Consider the following 18,143-nt stretch of genomic DNA (forward strand, 5'->3'; position numbering starts at 1 on the left):
AAAAATTAAACACAGGTGTGTGGTACATTGGTCATATTTTTGAAATGTTACAATCAGTTAGAAAAATTGATTTCAATTCTTGAATTGAACAGATATTTTTAAAATTGTATGCTGTGTGGCCACCTTAAGGGTTGTACATGGTACAATTTTTCATTTTTTTCGATTATATAATTTAGTTCGATTATTCCGTTAGATCGAATAAAAAGATTTTTCCAGCATGTCCAGTCAGATTTCTCTCAAAAAAACGGGATAATCATTTGAATTTCTTGATCGAAAAGAAAATATTTTCCACTTTAATTCGATTCGATCATTTAGATTGAATAAACGGGATAATCAAACGTTTTTATTGTACCATGTATGGCCACCATGATAATGATCTGAGAGGGATGTATCTGTTGGTCACATCGACCAGTAAAGGGGAGAATCCATTTTACGATCTGCCTTCTGACATTCAAGGCTCTACACCACATGGGACCCAAATACATAGCGGATCTATTGGAACTTTATGCCCCTTCACGCACCCTCTGCTCTGCCAAGATGAATCTGGTTATTCCCAGGATACACCTAACATTTGGTGCTCGGACCTTTTCCTATGCAGCCCCTACTCTATGGAACTCACTTCCACAATCAGTGCGAGAGGCTCCGTCTCTGAACAGCTTTAAAAAAGGCTAAACGCCAACCTCTTCTCCCGGGCCTTTGTGCATAACGCAGGTCACCGCGCTTTGAGTCCCCAGGGAGAAAAATTTCATTATTATTTACACGCACATATAGCCATGTATAAACATACATATATTGTAACCATTTTCAGATACAGATATTCTGCTAAATCTAAGAAGCAAAAGCTCTCATAAAGAAATGTAAATGCTTGTTATAGTTATTCTGGATTTAGCTACAGGGCCAGTGCTTCCATAGGGTCACACTGGGCTTCATACTCCTACAAGTCACAAACTGTAGAAGTCACGAGTTTACTGTCAGTACACTGCAGCACGTTCATATTGCCCGGGGCTCCATGTTACAAAATTGTCCCTGATTAGCCATCTCTGACCGAGATCAGCCCCAAGCTTTACTTCCTAGTTAGTAAAGGAAATTGGCCATTTATCAAATAGTCTTTCTAATTCCAGTGCTGGTTTTGAGTATCATGCTTATAAACAGGAAGAAAGGAATTAGACAGCTGTAAAAGCTTTACTGCCATTCCAATCCTTCTTACTGCCCATGAGAGTAAAAGCAAGAAAATATCACCAAAAAAATAAGATAACGTTCTGGGCAGGGCTGGATTTACCATAAGGCACTGTAGACACGTGCCTACAGGCGCCTGATGATGGAAAGGCGGCTCACTATCCTCCCCAAGTGCTTCCCTCCCTCCTTCCCTATGCAGAGTCCTGAGCAAAGTGTAAATGAGAGGTTACTTACCTGGGTCTCGCTGACAAGATCTCCCTTTCAGCCAGAGGCACCTCTAGCTACTTAAAGTAAATGGGAATCAGATTTAAAAAAAAAAGAAAGCCAGATACTTTACTAAGGAGAGGGAAGGCTCCGGGTCCTATATTGCCTCCCCGCTCCTCTCCTGGTCGCCGGTTCACTTCCAGAATTTGCAACTTTAAAGTTGGGAAACCACCGCTTTATTGCTCCTGCGCTGCCTTGTCTTCACTCTCCCTGACGTCCCCGGGAGCGTATTGTGCATGCACAGTACTCTTCCGGTTTCGTCAGCGGGAGCGAGGAGAAGGCCGCGCAGGCACAGTGGCAAATTTCGAAAGTGAACCGGCGCGGGGACCGGAGCATCAGCGAGTGGCAGTGCGGGCACAGAACGTCTATGGGGACCAATGGAAGCCCCTGGTAAGTTAAACTCTTTTTCCTCTTTGCCCCCTACAGTAGTCCTTTAACCTTCCTGGCGGTAAGCCCACGCAGGAGGATTTCTCAGGCCCAGCTGGGCCGATTTGCATAATTTTTTTTACTTTGCTAGCTGCATGTACTGTCCGATCGCCTCCGTGCCGATTTGCTGCTACCCGCTGCGCCGCCCCCCCCCCCCCCCCCCCCCAGACCCCATGCGCTGCCTGGCCAATCAGTGCCAGGCAGCGCTGAGGGGTGGATCGGGACTCTCTTTGACGTCACAACGTCGATGACGTCGGTGACGTCATCCCGCCCGCTAGGCTAGCTACATGATTTTTAAAAAAATAAATAAATTTAAAAATAGTGTTGCGCTGCCCCCTGGCGGTTTTAATTGACCGCCAGGGAGGTTAATCTAATTCCCATTAACTTTAAAGGGAGTCTGAAGCGGGTCTAAAAAAACAACAAGATACTCACCTAAGGAGAGGGAAGGCTCTGGGTCCTTAGAGAGTCTTCCCATTCCTGCACTTTGCTCACGTTGCTCTTAATGCATAATATGAAGCAGGAGGTTGGACAGGACACGTTATCATTGTCATTTTCCATGTACCACTACAGGGAACAATCTGCAATTTGACGGCTGGAGAAGCCCCAACATACTGGGAGTCAGGAAGCCTTTCACTAAACTGAAATGTGAAGACAAAGAAAGCAATAGGCAAGTCTGGGACAGGAACTTCAGTGACGCCTTTGCACCATATGACGATATGAAAAAGGTAATGCTGTAAACATAAATCTATATACAGATCTTTTATACGGTCTAAAACGGCTGATTCCTTATATAATAATTACTCCTAACAGGAAACCTAAACGTTTGTGAAATAAAATTTAAAGTGTAACTGTCGGGTATAAAATCAAAAATCAATTCTTTATTTTTATCTGGTAAACAAGTAATACGGATGCTAACCAGGCAATCCAAAAGTTAAAATCTCCATTACTTTTCTTGTTTATAAATGATCATTCCACAGTTAATCTGACTCTTATTTGGTACGTTGCCGCACAAAGGAAGTTGCAGGGCATGCTGGGTTGTCTTTTTTTGCTTCTTTATTTCCCCTTAGACTTAACTAATGTACAGAAGCAAAAAAGGACAACCCAGCATGCCCTGCAACTTCCTTTTTGCGGCAACGTACCAAATAAGAGTCAGGTAAACTGGGGAATGATCATTTATAAACAAGAATACTAATAAAGATTTTAACTTTTGGATTGCCTGATTAGCATCCTTATTACTTGTTTAACAGCTAAAAATAAAGAATTGATGTTTGATTTTATGCCCGACAGTTACACTTTAAAGAAATATCCAGCTGGCTGCAGTATGAAATGTAAAGGTCATTTTTAACATTGAATTACAAAATAGCTTCTGTAGCCCTGATAAAAGCTGTATTGTGTTCTCTTGTCTTGTTAAATTCTGCATTGTAATTGGACACAATATTCTCATGAGATGGAAGCCAATGTCAGCTGAGTGTCACTGGGGAAGAAGAAGCTGTAGCAATAGGTAGTGAAGGGATGTCACTAAATGTGAAAACGATAAATGCAACCCTTGAATGATTCCTATGTCAGTGTCTGGGGTCTCCAAAGAGTTGTAACCCCACCCAGGACCTTTGTTAGTGGTTATCACTTCTGGTAACACCCTCCTTGTGCATACAACTGTGGTTGCTTCCTGATCTACAAGACTTTAGCTGTGGATTGTGTGTTTTTTTATTGTAACATTCTTTCATACTTACCGATCCCTTCCTCTGTGTCTTCTTAGCCGCTCTGTCCAGCGTCCTTCCCGTGCTCATGTGCACGTGACTAGATTGCACATTGTATGTTTAACTCATGGCGTCACGCCCTGTGGCGTGACACATAGGAAAGTTTGCACATGCACGTCTGTACGGGACCGTTTGTATGCGATCGGTCATGCGCATACGCTTGCACGGTGTGTTGATGCAAATTCATGTGCACATGCACGGCGTCCTTAGTTGGCGCCAAGCTGCCTATTTAAGTCCATTTGGCCAGTGCATCAGTGCTGTCTGTGCAGCTGCTAGCAGTGGTACCTGGTTGCTCTGCCCGTTTCCTGAGTGATTCTAGTTATTTACCTCAGCTTGTTTCTTGACTATGCTTGATTTCCGCCTGCCCTGCCCTGTTGTCTGTTTACTTATTATGCCAGAACTCCACCTGCTTCGACTCTTAGCCTGTTTAACCGTTTTGCCTGAATTCTGCTTGCCCTGATCTTGGAATGTCTGACAACACTTTCACCTGCTGATTCTGTTCCTCGTATTGTCTCAAGGATCTCCAGAACCCAGTGTCACCTGTTTTCTCTCATCACTGGTGGGACAATCCTGAGGGCCGTGACCTGTCGGCTACCAGGCAGCAAGGTCCACTGCCCACTAGGGGTAGCAGGCCCCTCATCCCTTGCGGGGTGCTCTGGTGAAGACCTGTAGCCACTTAGACTCCACACCAATGGCAGGGTCAACAGGACTTCTCTGAACGCAACACTTACCCTTGTGGCCAGGGTTTAATCCAGCACTCTTCTTCTTTCCTTGTTTATACACGGAATACTTGCATTATACATGTTATAGGGCACATATGAACTCATATGAACACCTATGAGGAGCTTCTGCTCAGCATATGTGACTACGCAAGAGAATGTATTCTTTTGTTACAAAGGCGTTGGCTTTTTAACTTAGCTGTAGGGATAGCATTGGTTCCTGGATGATTGATTTGCATGAAAGCATTTGCATGTGAGTGTGCAAAGGGGTTTAGCTGTGAAGGTTCTGGATGATGGAGAAGCCATCATATAGCACCTTTATTTCCAGATCCCGTAGCAACCACCCAAGTCATTACAGTAGTGTTCTGCCACTGACTTTACACTTTATCGACCAGTGAAGAACATACTTTGGTACCAGAGGCGTAACTACACGGAAGCAGCCTCAGTGGTGGGGGGGGGGGGGGGGGGGCGAGCTGCTATCTACAGAGCAGGTGTTTTTATGGCTTTGCTTGTTATTGGTATAAACATTATAATGGACACTTGTTTTATGACCATTGGAAGGTGGACCCCCAGGAGTAGGCAAGGGAAAGGGTGTTCACATTGGATGGGCCCATCGGGGCGATAATTCAGGTTGGAGTGAGCTTGAGATGTCTCCCAGAGCATCACTGCTGAATATATGCAAATTAACCATTGTTACCCTTAGAAGCTAAACACACCTCCAGAACCGCTGGAATGCAATGATGTGTCAGCTTGCTAATTTGTACAGAGCCATAATAATCCAACATGCATACAGACTGTTTCGGATTGTTTGATCCTCATCAGTGCATGGCAAGGATTAATTTGGCTCTATGCACTAACCAGCAAGCTCATGGTGAACCAGAACTCATTGGAGTGTGTGAGGGGCTACAATGGTCCTAAAAGCCCCCTTACTAAAATACTAAGGAAAACAAAAGTTTGCTTTCTTAGTACAATAGGTGGTGAGAAATGCTGGACCATTAAGACCTGCAGTGCTTCCAACTCTGAGAAGTGCCTATCATTGCTCTGATTCCATTATCCAGCTATGACTAGTGACTGCAGAATCTATTGCATCCTTTAAAATTCTTGGACCGTAGGTAGCTTTGCTGATCTCCCCATGTGCTCCACTGTCCACATCAGCAGATAAAAGGGCGCTTGCATGAAATAATGTATTCCACGCAGGATGACATCTGGAATGGGAACTGCAGTTTTAGATAAAACAAGGCCCAGCTGGATAAATAGACTTTGAAGTGACTTTTCCCAATGGGTTTAATAGCTCTCTGGAACTGGGATGTGTATGCAGCTGATGTTTTTAGTCCCTCCTCCTCCTCTGACTGGTTTATTACACTTCAATCCTCACATGTCATCGCTGCATAGTCATCACTGCAGCGTCCTAATTGGAAGGGTTAACTGGTTCCGGACATTGCTCCCTCTTCAATTAAGACCAATAATTATAATAATGGTGAGAAAGCATCCAGTGACTTGCTCTGGCACACACAGGCCACTGTACTTGCATGTACATAAGAGCTCTGTGTGAATATGAGCTTTGCTGAGCCATGTGTCTATTTGAGGGGGGGGGGGGGGGGGGGGTAGAGGAGGAGAAAAGGACCTAGAGAGGTCTTACCTCAGGGGAATACAGTAGCAATCAGCAGCTATAATACAGCCTGCTCTGCAAAGTCCATCGGTCTAGTAGAAGTCTAAAGTTAGACGTACACTATACAGTCATCACTAGATTTTATTTTACAGATCGTCATTAGATCAATATTACGATCGATATAATGAAAATCTATTGAACCCTTTTTGATGCAGTGCAGCCCTATGGGCTGTCAATCTGCTGCTGCTACCGACCCGGCGGCAATCTATGTCTTCCGTCCGGTATGATTTTGGCCGAAAATCGATCTAGGAATTGATTAGGTCGACATGTTGAGGCATCGTTTTCTAACAGATTCAATCTAATGATCGAATTGGCCAGAAATCGGCAGGAGAAATTGAGAAGTGTATGGCCATATTAAAGTGCACCCAAGGCAACATATGACATGAAAAAAATCTGTATGTACAGTGCAAAAATATTAATAACCAGTCTGATTTTCTTTTTTTTTTTTTTTTTTTTTTTAATCATTTTGCTGCCTGAAAGCGTTAATTTTCAGGCATGCAAGTGACAGCTTCTGTCTTGTGGGTACCTTGTCTGAAATATAGTGAACCACACTGATAAGCAAATTACAGCCATAAAAGTTGTCCTGGCAGAATACACGTTATGAGGGCAGGTGAGAGATAGAAAAAGGTCAATAGTTCAGGTATTTAAACTCTCGGACACTTACTAGGCTGCCATTGAGCAAAGACAACAAAACATTCAATCTACGGTAAATGTAAATGTTTGAATATAGAAAAAACATGAAATATCTAAAAAAAAAGTCATTTTTAAGAGTAGGAGGATAAATACAATTGTTTATCTCATCAGTTTATTTTCTCCTTGGGTTCACTTTAAGCCTGGATCTCACAAGATTCTCACAGTAAAGTGTGAAGAATGACAGCTGTCTATATGGTAGTTGTTCTATAGGCATATAACTGGATACAGGGCCGGTTCTATAGGCATATAACCGGATACAGGGCCGGTTCTAGCCCCAATGGGGCTCCGGGGCAAAAGTAACTTGGAGCCCCCTGACCACCCACTGGGGGAAGATCTCCTCTCCCCCACACCGTCTTTCGTATAGATAGCTAGATGTGCCCCCCTCAGGATTAGGTAGCCCTTCTCCCAGTATAGATAGCAAGATGTGCCCCCCAAGATTGGGTACCCTCCCCCCTCCAGTATAGATAGCTAGATGTAACCCCCCCCCCCCCCCCTCAGGATTAGGTATCCCCTCCCAATGTAGATAGTTAGATTTGCTCCCCATGATTAGATAGCTCTCCTCCCTCCCAATATAGATAGCCCCCCACCAGGCTTAGGTTGGCTCTCTCCCCTCCCCATATGAAAAGCAGTGCGCAGTAGGGCTTAGGGTAAAACTCACCTGTCAGTGTCGCCAGGAAGTCTTCTTCTCCGCTTCACAAAGTTACAGCGTCTCCTCTTTGACGCATCCAGCGGTGCAGTACTGCGAGGCTCCACCAGAGGGCAGCAGAGAGATACACCACTTGGCATATGGTGGGAAGGCACTCACAGGGCCCTGAATCCTTTCTCTGCCTGCCACTGTAGCCTCACCTCCACCACCTGCACCACACACGATGCAGGACCCGGCGGCTGGCTTAATCACATATTTAATAGAAGATCCTTGGAGGCCCCTATGGACTCTGGGGCCTGGGGGCAATTGCCCCCCCGTGCCTTAATGGTAGTGCCGGCCCTGACAGTATCACGTAATGGTAAGGGTGACATCGTGCAACCACCAGAATGGGACTAATGAGTGAGAGGCACAGAGAGGATGTCAGCCATGCTTTTTCTGGTCAAAGGAATGTCCTACTTTCCTTACTGCAGCTCTAAACATTTTTCCATTATATCACAACATGTCTAAACCTGCTACATTTGCTTACCAGCCCAGCGTGAGTTCCCTGGCAGGATTAGCCTGTTCACCATGGATGAGCGTTATGAGTGGATCCGGCCTGTACTAAATACAGGACACAGAGAACACTGACACATAGCACAGCAAAGTATCCTGAGGCAGACTGCAAGAAGGTGCTTTCTGATGTTAGCTCAAATCTTCTGCTATCAGTTGCTGCCTGTCCTGATTTACAGACTACCCAGTAAGCTCATGGTGAACCAGAACTCACTGGAGTGTGTAAGGGGCTACAATGGACCAAAAAGCCCCTTACTAAAACATAAAACAAAACAAAAGTTTGCCTTCTTAAAGCGGATCCGAGATGAAAAACTAACTATGACAAGTAACTTGTCTATATATCTTATCTAAAGTTTACATAGTTTACACAGCAAATCTACCTGCAAACAGCTTTAAAAGTGTATGATTATTTATTCCTGTGATACAATGAGAGCGGCCATGTTCTGTTTGTCACATTACACACAGGCAAGCTGCTCTGCATCTCCAGCCCTCAGCCTGTGAAAACTTCACTCCCCTCTCCTCCTCCTTCCTCTCCACTGCCTCTGAAATCTCAGGCTAGTAACCTCCTCCTGCCCAGACTGAGCTCCCATAAACCATTACTACATGAGTCTAAGAGTGCCAAGGCACTCTGGAGAAGCTGTGGGCGAGGCTTGTTTAGTTTATAGGGAATTAGAGTATTAAAACAAAAAAAAGTATTTAGCTTGAGGAATGAATGAAAGGAACACAATTATGCAATGAGTAAAAGTCTATCTCGGATCCACTTTAAAACAGAAGGTATTGCATGTTGTATTATTGTGGTTCTGTACAATGAACAAGCTGCCACATCTTTGCATTCCAGCGGTTCTGGGGGTGTGGTTAGCATACAGGGACAACAAAGGATGATTTGCATATTCAGCAGCAATGCATCGTGGGAGACCTCAAATGCTCACTCCAACCTGAATTATCACAAATGTCTACTATCTTAAGAAGGCAAACGTTTGTTTTGCCTGTTCCGGTATGATTCATGCTATTATCACTTTCTATGTTGTGTGATATGCTTCATGAATAGTATTCTGATATGTACAACTGGCAGCATGCATGGGGAATTGCCAATGATAAATAATGGAGGGGGATGTGTGTGCGATATAACACCTGTTTCTTCCCTACAGCTGGATCTCCATCCTTGGGGGCGTGTCCGAGACCTTCTTAAGAAGACAAAAAAGAACCAGAATAAATTAGGGTTATCCTCAGCATCACTGAAGAGATCATGTCCTCAACTCTACAGGTAACGTAAATGTTGTGCATTTCTCTGTAAGTTATGTTCTGCAGGCCCAACTGTGCGCAGCCTAGGTGTACTCAGGGCCAGGCCGAGGCAGAGGCAAGAGAGGCTCCAGCCTCATGGCGCAGTGTAGGGGGGTGCACACAACTCACTCGCCTATCATTCCCCTATTGTGATTGAAGCAGAGAGAAATAAGCAAAGGGGATACATGGCACTGACTGCAATAGAAATCAGTGTGTGACAGCTGGGTTGGAGGGGCGCACTTTTGTGTCTCAGCCTTGGGTGCTGGAGGACCTTGTCCCAGCTCTGGGTGTACTGACTGATGGGGAATTGAACTTCAGGAATCAAATTTCATCTGTTGTGAAATGTTCCTTTTTTCACCAAAGGATCATTGCAAAAAATTAAGCACCTCATTCCTTCAAGAGTATCTCCCAACCTTAGTTCATGCCTTCATCACATGACGGCTGGACTATTGCAATGCCCTCTATGCTGGCTTCCCAAATAAAGACCTACACTGCCTGCAGCTTGTACAGAATGCTGCTGCAAGACTGTTCACCCCACCATTGCCACAAACAAACCAACCCTTTGCTCATTCCACTAGCTACCCATAAAATGAAGAATCCTCTTCAAAATTGACATGATAACATTCAGATCTCTACACAACCTAGGCCCTGGACACTTGAAGGATTTGTTGCAACTGCATCACACTTCTCACAGCCTCAGATCAACAGGATGGAATAACTTGACCACCCCCAGAGTTCAAATCAAAACCTTTGGAGCCAGAACCTTCTGTAATGTTGCCACTACCCTTTGGAATGCCTTGCCACATCCAATCAAGACAGCTCCAACCCTGAAGGCTGAAAAGCCACCTGTTTAGTCTGGCATCTAAGATCACATAACGTTTTCCCTCATAACACATCACAAACCTTACTGATCTGACCAGTTTATGCGCTTTGGATCCTATGGGAGAAAGTTGATTTACAAATGTTTTGTTGTTCTTGATTGCGCTTTTAAGAATAGTATGAATGGAGTTAGAGTTCCTACTCTGCAGTCCGGATTTACCAGTGATCTCCATGATCAAGTCATTTTCAATGATCTCCAAGCTTTACCAGAGGGAATAAACAGTGTATGATAGCAAACTCATGCAGGTGCATGTAATGTTCTGTTTTGTCAGGCTGTCTGGGGTTTTTTGTTGTGAACACTGCATTCAGCTGCAGTCACATATCCAATAATTTACAAAACTCGCATTAACCATATGATCTGATATGTCCCACATAAGCGGGCATAAGATTGTTTCTGTATGCTGGTTGTGCTGGGCACAGTCCTCCATAGTAATGCCCACATTGAGAACTGTTCTCTGTAAATGTCATTTTCTTCATATAAAACATGAAAAGATTAAAAAAAAGCCTTTGTATTGCTATTTGCAATTAATAATTATTGGAAATGTATGTGGCATTTAGAATTTTAGTCAACTTTGATAGTTGTCCTTTAAGGGTACGGAAGGGGTTAAACTTTAAAGTACACCTGTAATTCCAAAGAAAAAGTCCCCTGGGGGCTACTTGCCTCGGGAGGGGGAAGCCTCTGGATTCTTAAGAGGCCTCCCCTGTCCTGCTCAGCCATCTTGATCAGGCGCTGGCTTCCCCGGACACAGAGCGGCAATAATACTTACAATTGCCACATAGCGGCTCTCAACTCGGGCTCCGGCGTAAATACCTGAGCCTGATCAGAGAGCCTCTACTGAGCATGTGCGCACGCTGACAAGCATTCTCAGGGGATCCCAGCGCTAAATCCCCTCTTCGGAGGAGCTTGGGGGAAGTCTCATTAGGATTCAGAGGCTTCTTCCTCCTGAGGTTAGTATCTCCCAGGGCGGTGGCATAGCAGACAGACAGACACAGACAAATAACATTTATATTGCGCTTTTCTCCTGGCGGACTCAAAGCACCAGAGCTGCAGCCACTAGGGCGCGCTCTATAGGCACTAGCCGTGTTAGGGAGACTTGCCTAAGGTCTCCCACTGAACAGGTGCTGGCTTACTGAACAGGCAGAGCCGAGATTCGAACCCTGGTCTCCTGTGTCAGAGGCAGAGCCCTTAACCAGCAATAGCCATAGCAGCTGCTATGGGGCCCTGGAGCATAGGTGGCCCAGCCTGGGTCAACCAGGTGGTACTTAAAGGGAACCTTAACTGAACGGGGGGTATAGAGTTTTACTTACCTGGGGCTATTACCAGCCCCCTGCAGCAGTCCTGTGCCCTCGGCGCCGCTCTGGAATCCTCTGGTCCCCCGCTGTCACTTAGTTTCGTTTTTGACGACTCACCAGTCGCCGGCCGCCATGCGTATTATTGGACGCATTCACCAATGCAATTAGCGCAATTAGCGCTATTGCGGACCGCAACACGTACAAAAATACGCGTTGCCGCATATCTACGCGTGCGTATTTTTGTACGCGTTGCGGTCCGCAATAGCGCTAATTGCATTGGTGAATGCGTCCAATAATACGCATGGCGGCCGGCGACTGGTGAGTCGTCAAAAACGAAACTAAGTGACAGCGGGGGACCAGAGGATTCCAGAGCGGCGCCGAGGGCACAGGACTGCTGCAGGGGGCTGGCAATAGCCCCAGGTAAGTAAAACTCTATACCCCCCGTTCAGTTAAGGTTCCCTTTAATGTATTCACCATTAACTTTTTTGTGTTTCTCCACCTTCTGAGTTTATCTCAGTGCCCATGACCTATGTGCCGTTTTGATTGCATGAGAATGTAAATTGCGCAAGTAACTCCTATCCACAGTGTAGCAGCAGGTAGCATTGCTTACGAGTGCCTCCATCTCAGGACCCCATGAAACTTTTGCTATGGGGCCCCATAATCTCTAGCTACGCCACTGCCCCAGGGGCTCTTATTTTGTTACAGATTTAAAGCTGATCCGAGGTGAACTTTTAAACATTGCATAATTGTGTTCCTTTCCTATTGTTTATAGGGCATTTCTCAAGCCAAATACCGGTACTTTTTTGTTTTTGTTTTAATTCCCTATAAACTAAACAAGTCTTGCCCACAGGTTTTCAGGGAGCCTTGGCAGTAGCAAGGGCTCTTGGGAGCTCAGTCTGGGCAGGAGGAGGGGGAGGTGTTACTAGCCATTGATTTCAGAGGCAGAGGGGAGGAGGAGAGGGGATTAGGCTGATGGCTCAAGATACAGATAAGCCTGCCTCTGTGTAATGTTTACAAACAACATGGCCGCTGTCATTGTATCACAGGAATAAATAATCATATTCTATTAAAACTGTTTGCAGCTAGATTTGCTGGGTAAACTATCTAAACTTTAGATAAGATATATAGACAAGTTACTTGTTATAGTTAGTTTTTAATCTCGGATCCGCTTTAAGCTGGTAGGGCGTGACATCCTTTACTAGCCTCCATTTAACGGACAGAATAAGAGAGGAAGGTATAAGTGACACTTGGCGCATTTGGTGTCAGGAAACAGCCTATATTTCTCAAAACAAATCTATACAGTGCCACTTACAGCTGAAATAAACGTCTGCGTTTCCTTCCATTGTTCGGTGTCAGAGCAATCCCAGACAGAAGCCTCTCCAGTGCATTTCCTTAGGTTTTCCTTTAAACATGCCTTTTTCAAAACCTTCAATGCCTTTTTGACCCCACGTTGTTATAATCGCACTTGTCAGGGATTTTTTTTTCTAGGCTCACCTTATAATATTTTATTGCTTTACCTTCTACTGGAGAAAATTGCTTCCTTGCTGGCAAGTTTGCAAAATAAAAATGGTGAACAGATTTATTGTCTTACCAGCGTGAGCCAAAAAGCATTATTCAGACAATGATTATCACAATTTTGTTTAAAGGAAGCCCCAGATTTAATGAAAAGTTCAGGTTTAAGGAGATCGGAGGAAGATGAGTAAATTGAGATAAGCAGTACTCACTTGAGTGGCTCAAATCCTCTGCTATTAAAGCTAAGAGTACACAATGCAACTTTTATATCATAGAAGTGATGTTACTAGAATCGCTGAATGATAAAAGTCAGTAAAAAATTCCCAGTAAGTGTGCAATTGCTTAAGCAACTGGAAGCAGGACTTTTGGGCGCATTAATGTCCTTTAAGGTTTTGTTTTGTTTTTACTTTTTGAAAGGTTAATGTTAGCCATGGGGGAGTAAGGGTTAATGTTAGCTATGGGGAGGAAGGATTAAGGTTAGCTATGGGGGAGTAAGGGTTAAGGTTAGCTATGGGGAGGAAGGATTAAGGTTAGCTATGGGGAGGAAGGGTTAAGGTTAACTATGGGGGAGTAAGGGTTAAGGTTAGCTATGGGGAGGAAGGGTTAAGGTTAGCTATGGGGAGGAAGGGTTAAGGTTAGCTATGGGGGTGTAAGGGTTAAGGTTAGCTATGGGGAGGAAGGGTTAAGGTTAGCTATGGGGAAGTAAGGGTTAAGGTTAGCTATGGGGAGGAAGGGTTAAGGTTAGCTATGGGGGAGGAAGGGTTAAGGTTAGCTGTGGGGTATAAAAAGTTAAGGTTAGCTGTGGGGGAGGAGGAGTTAAGGTTAGCCATGGGGGAGTAAGGGTTAAGGTTAGCCGTGGGGGAGTAGGGGTTAAGGTTAGCCGTGGGGGAGTAGGGGTTAAGGTTAGCCATGGGGGAGTAAGGGTTAAGGTTAGCTATGGGGAGGAAGGGTTAAGGTTAGCCATGGGGAGGAAGGATTAAGGTTAGCCGTGGGGTAGGAAAAGTTAAGGTTAGCTGTGGGGGAGGAGGGGTTAAGGTTAGCTGTGGGGGAGGAGGGGTTAAGGTTAGCCATGGGGTGGAAGGGTTAAGGTTAGCCATGGGTGAGAAAGGGTGTAGGCTATCCATCAGGGAGGAAGGGTTAAGGTTAGCCGTGGGGGAGGTAGAGTTGAGGTTAGCTGTTTGGGAGAAAGGGATAAGGTTAGCCTTGGGGGGAAGGGGTGCGAGGATGGTAGAGGTTAGCTGTGACTGGGACGGTTAGGGTTAGGCATTGGTAGTGGGAGGGTTCAGTGTGTGAACAAGCTTAGGTTTAGCTATGGTAAAATATCGGTATTTAATAATACCGATATTTTACTATCATTTTTACACTTTAATAGTAGTATATCAGTAAATTTACCAATATTCTACCATCGGGATTACTGGGTGCCCAAAATTCAGGCGCCCTTTTTGGATGTACGCATTTGCCGTTTATAAGAAACCAAGTTTTTTTAACCAATTGAGCAGGTGGGGGCATCCAACTAGCTAGACACAGCCCCGCTTCAAGGATTTGTTTGATGTATATCTTCTGTCTAACTCCATCTTATATCAGGGACCAAACCACTGCAAGTATAATAATTAGGTCCAGCTATGTATGGCTTCTCTTTTATCATCAAAGGCTTCCTGTTTCACTCATGTTCTAGCTTAAATGCTCATAGAGTCCTTTGGTTTTCCCTCATGTTGTTTTTGTCACAATACACTTGCATTGCTTGTTATGGCAATAAAGGAAATGGTTGTGTTTTCCCTGCATTCAGATTGTTCCAGGCCTAGTCAGACCTGTATGTTCTCTATTTAATATTCAGGCCTGAGCGCTGGTTAATAGTTACTTTACTGTTCTGTCTATTCCATGGCTTTTCTGTCTATTCTATGGCTTGTTTACCAACATTACCACAGCAAAAAAAAACCATGAAAGTTTTTGCAAAGTACCTCAGGAAGCCTGTACATCCCGGTCTCAAATGCTGGTAACACTGTGTTTTGGTATTGTTTTGCATGGAGTTTTATTGGTCACTAGTGGCTGGCTTTTGGCAGGTCTGTTTACTCACACCTTTGGTTTGTTGTTGAAATTTCTTATATGGCCCATACTCACGGGCTACAATTGTCGCCGCAACACGCGGCGCGCTATTGTTGCGGCGACAGGTCGCCCGTGAGTATGGGCCGTCGCACGAGCGCGCACCCCGAACTGTCGCCCGTCGCTGATGTCGCCAGGCGATTGAAAGTTTTAATCGCCTGGCAACAGTCGCCGCCGCACCTCCGCCGCAACTGTCGCTAGTCCGCGTGAGTACGCGGACTAGGCGACAGCAACCTCCATTGAGAATGCGGAGCTTCCGGCGGGGGGAGGAGGAACGTCGGCGACATCTTCCGTCGCGCTGCTGGTCCCTCTTCCGCGTGTGTACGCGGAGGGACCTGGCGAGGAGCTGTCGCCGGCCTGTCGCCCACACGCTCACGTGTGCTGGCGACAGGCAACTTTTGCTGCCCGTGAGTATGGGCCATTAGGTTGCTCTCCTTAGAACTGGTTTGGTATGTAACCAGCGATCCTCCCTGTCCCCCTTCCCCTCTCATTCCCATGTACCAGGCTCTTGTTCTAGCCAAGCCACTGTTCCCAGTTATTCCTTGACTGTTCAGCAGTGGCTGGATGGTGTAATGGTTAAGGGCTCCGCCTCTGACACGGGAGACCAGGGTTTGAATCTAGGATTCTCCAGTAAAAGGCATTCACACGCTCAACCAAACTGCCTGATTTTGGTCTGTTGGATGAGAATCAGGCATGTGCGCCAAACAACTAGACGAGCGACTGATAACAGGCGGTTTGTCCGATCTATCTGGCATATCAACTCACACATCTGTTGGGCTGATATTGTGCAATTGGCCACGTATGTACAACGTCATTTGAACTATGTACTTGTTTTAAATGCGGCCATGTCGTGCAGTCCGTAGTTTCGCATGCGAGCAGTATGTAAATGAGTTGGTCTTTCAGTTGGTTGGTGCATGGAAAATACAAGTGCTGAAAACCGTTTGTCCCGGTGTCGGTCATGTTGTGGTATTGGTTGTGCACTTTGTTTGACCTGTGTACTTTGCAGCACCTATTCAGTAAGGGGTTCTTGGGCAAGACTCCCTAACACTGCAGGGTGGCTTACTGAGCGTGCCCTTAGTTGCTACAGCTCCAAAGCGCTATACAAATGTTAGGATTATAATTATATATGCTGTATAACCGGTGCATACTTTGTATATTTCGTTTTCCGGTTTCTACTTTTGGGTTGCTATCTCTGTGTTTTGGTTTGTTGCAGATTTATCCATGTTGTTTGAAAAGTAAAATGATTGACTAGTGAGGTAAATTACCCACTTGTGCGGTAAATACCTCAACAAATGTCAAGAAATTGCAATTCACGGAGATTAAAGCATTCCATAAATCAAGTAAAAGTGTTCAGTATTTATATCCAGCTCTGACCAGCCAGTAACTTACAATCTCCATGCAGTAAAAGTTGACACATGTAGCAGACAGCCAATGGGGAGAGCCAGACAGCAAGTAGGGATAGCCACACAGCCCTGCTTCTCACCCCATTTGATCTGATACTCTGAAGGGCAGAACTTCAGAATGACCGAGCAGGAAAATGAGACATTTACAAAGGCTTTTCTGTATCCCTTTAGATGTGCATAATTATATACTGGTATACAGAAGAGCTCCCTCTAGTGGCTGTAGTACATCTAAAGGTATGCCGGGGATACACTAGATAGAAAAACTCCGACTTATATACATCACTTGTGGGAGGACTCGCAGCTTCCTGAGCCTGACCTCCTCCACAGCTGGTGAGACTTGCCGACCAGGGCTTAGTGAATTGAAGCATGTTTTTTCAGTATATTACCGAACTTCTACCGCATGCGGGAAATCTTAGTGAATTCGGAAATGCGGTATTTTACCGACCTAAATAATTTTACTGAACTGCCGTTAGTGAATTGAGGCCATAGTGTGGGGTGGCCTTGTCTGCCTCATGAATGTATTTTTTAATGGTTTAAGAGCCAGATCAGTTACAGTTTCCATTAAGGCTTGATGAAGTTATGAATGGAATGCATAACGCACACGACTAGGAGCAGAACAAAGTAAATGTTCCATCAAAGGTATTCTTCTACTTGGATACTGATCATTCCCAGATAAAATTACATAATCCTTATGCCAGGGATCTTATTGAAGGTTTCCCTCCTACAAACCACTACCGCCTCGCCTCTATTCTCCTTCGCATGATATGTCATAGAAGCCAGAAACGGCATTGTTCTATAATGTCGTTCTGCTTTTTGCTTTAAGATATGCCGTCCGTTATACTGTCATTTATTTTTGTCATGTTTTTGAAAAATCATAATAAAAAGAAATTTAAAAGAAGCCAGAAAAAAAAGCATCTATACGGGGCCTAACTAGAAATAATGGGGCCCACCCAATGTTCCTATGGGTGTGGTGTGAATGTGACCTGAATGGGTGTGTTGAGCATCTGAGGTGTTACAATTTTTAGATGTTTTAATTTTTCTATTGGTACTTGTATTTGTGGAATATGAATAAAGTCTAACAGAGTAACCAACCACTAGGAATTTATAGGGGGCTAAAAGAGACCGAAAAGCCCTCCTACTACAAAGCAATGCTTGGTATAATTTGCCTTCTGAAAACAGAAGGAAACTTGCAATAATTTAGTTATGAGTGAACATTTGTGCTTACCCACAATGCACCACTATTGAATATTAGTGTTGTCCGGATCATGAACGATTCAGATCTTTGATCTGCATCTCTTTTGTGAGTCGAATTATCCGAATCATCAAAATGAGTGATTCGGATCGCAAAGGGGGCGGAACCAGGAGCGGCACGCGCCCTCTCTCAGCATGCAGCGGGGTCCTGGGAGCAGAGCAGAGATGGATCGCTCTGTTGGAGGAGAGCCAACCTTGCAGGGACAGGTAGATCAGAGAGAGGGGACATCGGTGCCACTGCCAGATATGTGTAGAGCACACATACTGGCTGTAATGTGCTGCTCATTATAGGCTGTCTGTTCCGTAGTTGTGCACAGTGAACAAATTGGAAACTTTTGGCTCAGAAGCACAGCTCAGTAACTTTGTAGACAGCGTGCTGGGCTAGAAGGGCAGGCACTGTGATTGCTGTGCAATATGATCCTCCTGCACTGCTCTAAACAGCTGCACTTCACTTCTGGGAATGCTTTGGGGAATGCTTTCTTTCACTGTGCGACGTTTGCATTCAAAGTATACAGATGAACATAT

The 18,143-nt window shown here is 44.9% G+C and overlaps 1 protein-coding gene across 1 annotated transcript in view; it reads left to right on the forward strand.

Moving 5' to 3' along the window:
• LOC137534144 (uncharacterized) overlaps positions 1-18,143 on the forward strand; it is a 113,697-nt gene that overhangs the window by 84,216 nt on the left and 11,338 nt on the right. The window contains exons 6-7 of the mRNA XM_068255525.1: positions 2,437-2,591; positions 9,048-9,163. Of these exons, the coding sequence (XP_068111626.1) occupies positions 2,437-2,591; positions 9,048-9,163 (271 nt within the window). The remainder of the gene's footprint in view (positions 1-2,436; positions 2,592-9,047; positions 9,164-18,143) is intronic.

This window comes from Hyperolius riggenbachi, chromosome 10, assembly GCF_040937935.1.
Source record: "Hyperolius riggenbachi isolate aHypRig1 chromosome 10, aHypRig1.pri, whole genome shotgun sequence".
In the NCBI taxonomy this organism is placed as follows: domain Eukaryota; kingdom Metazoa; phylum Chordata; class Amphibia; order Anura; family Hyperoliidae; genus Hyperolius; species Hyperolius riggenbachi.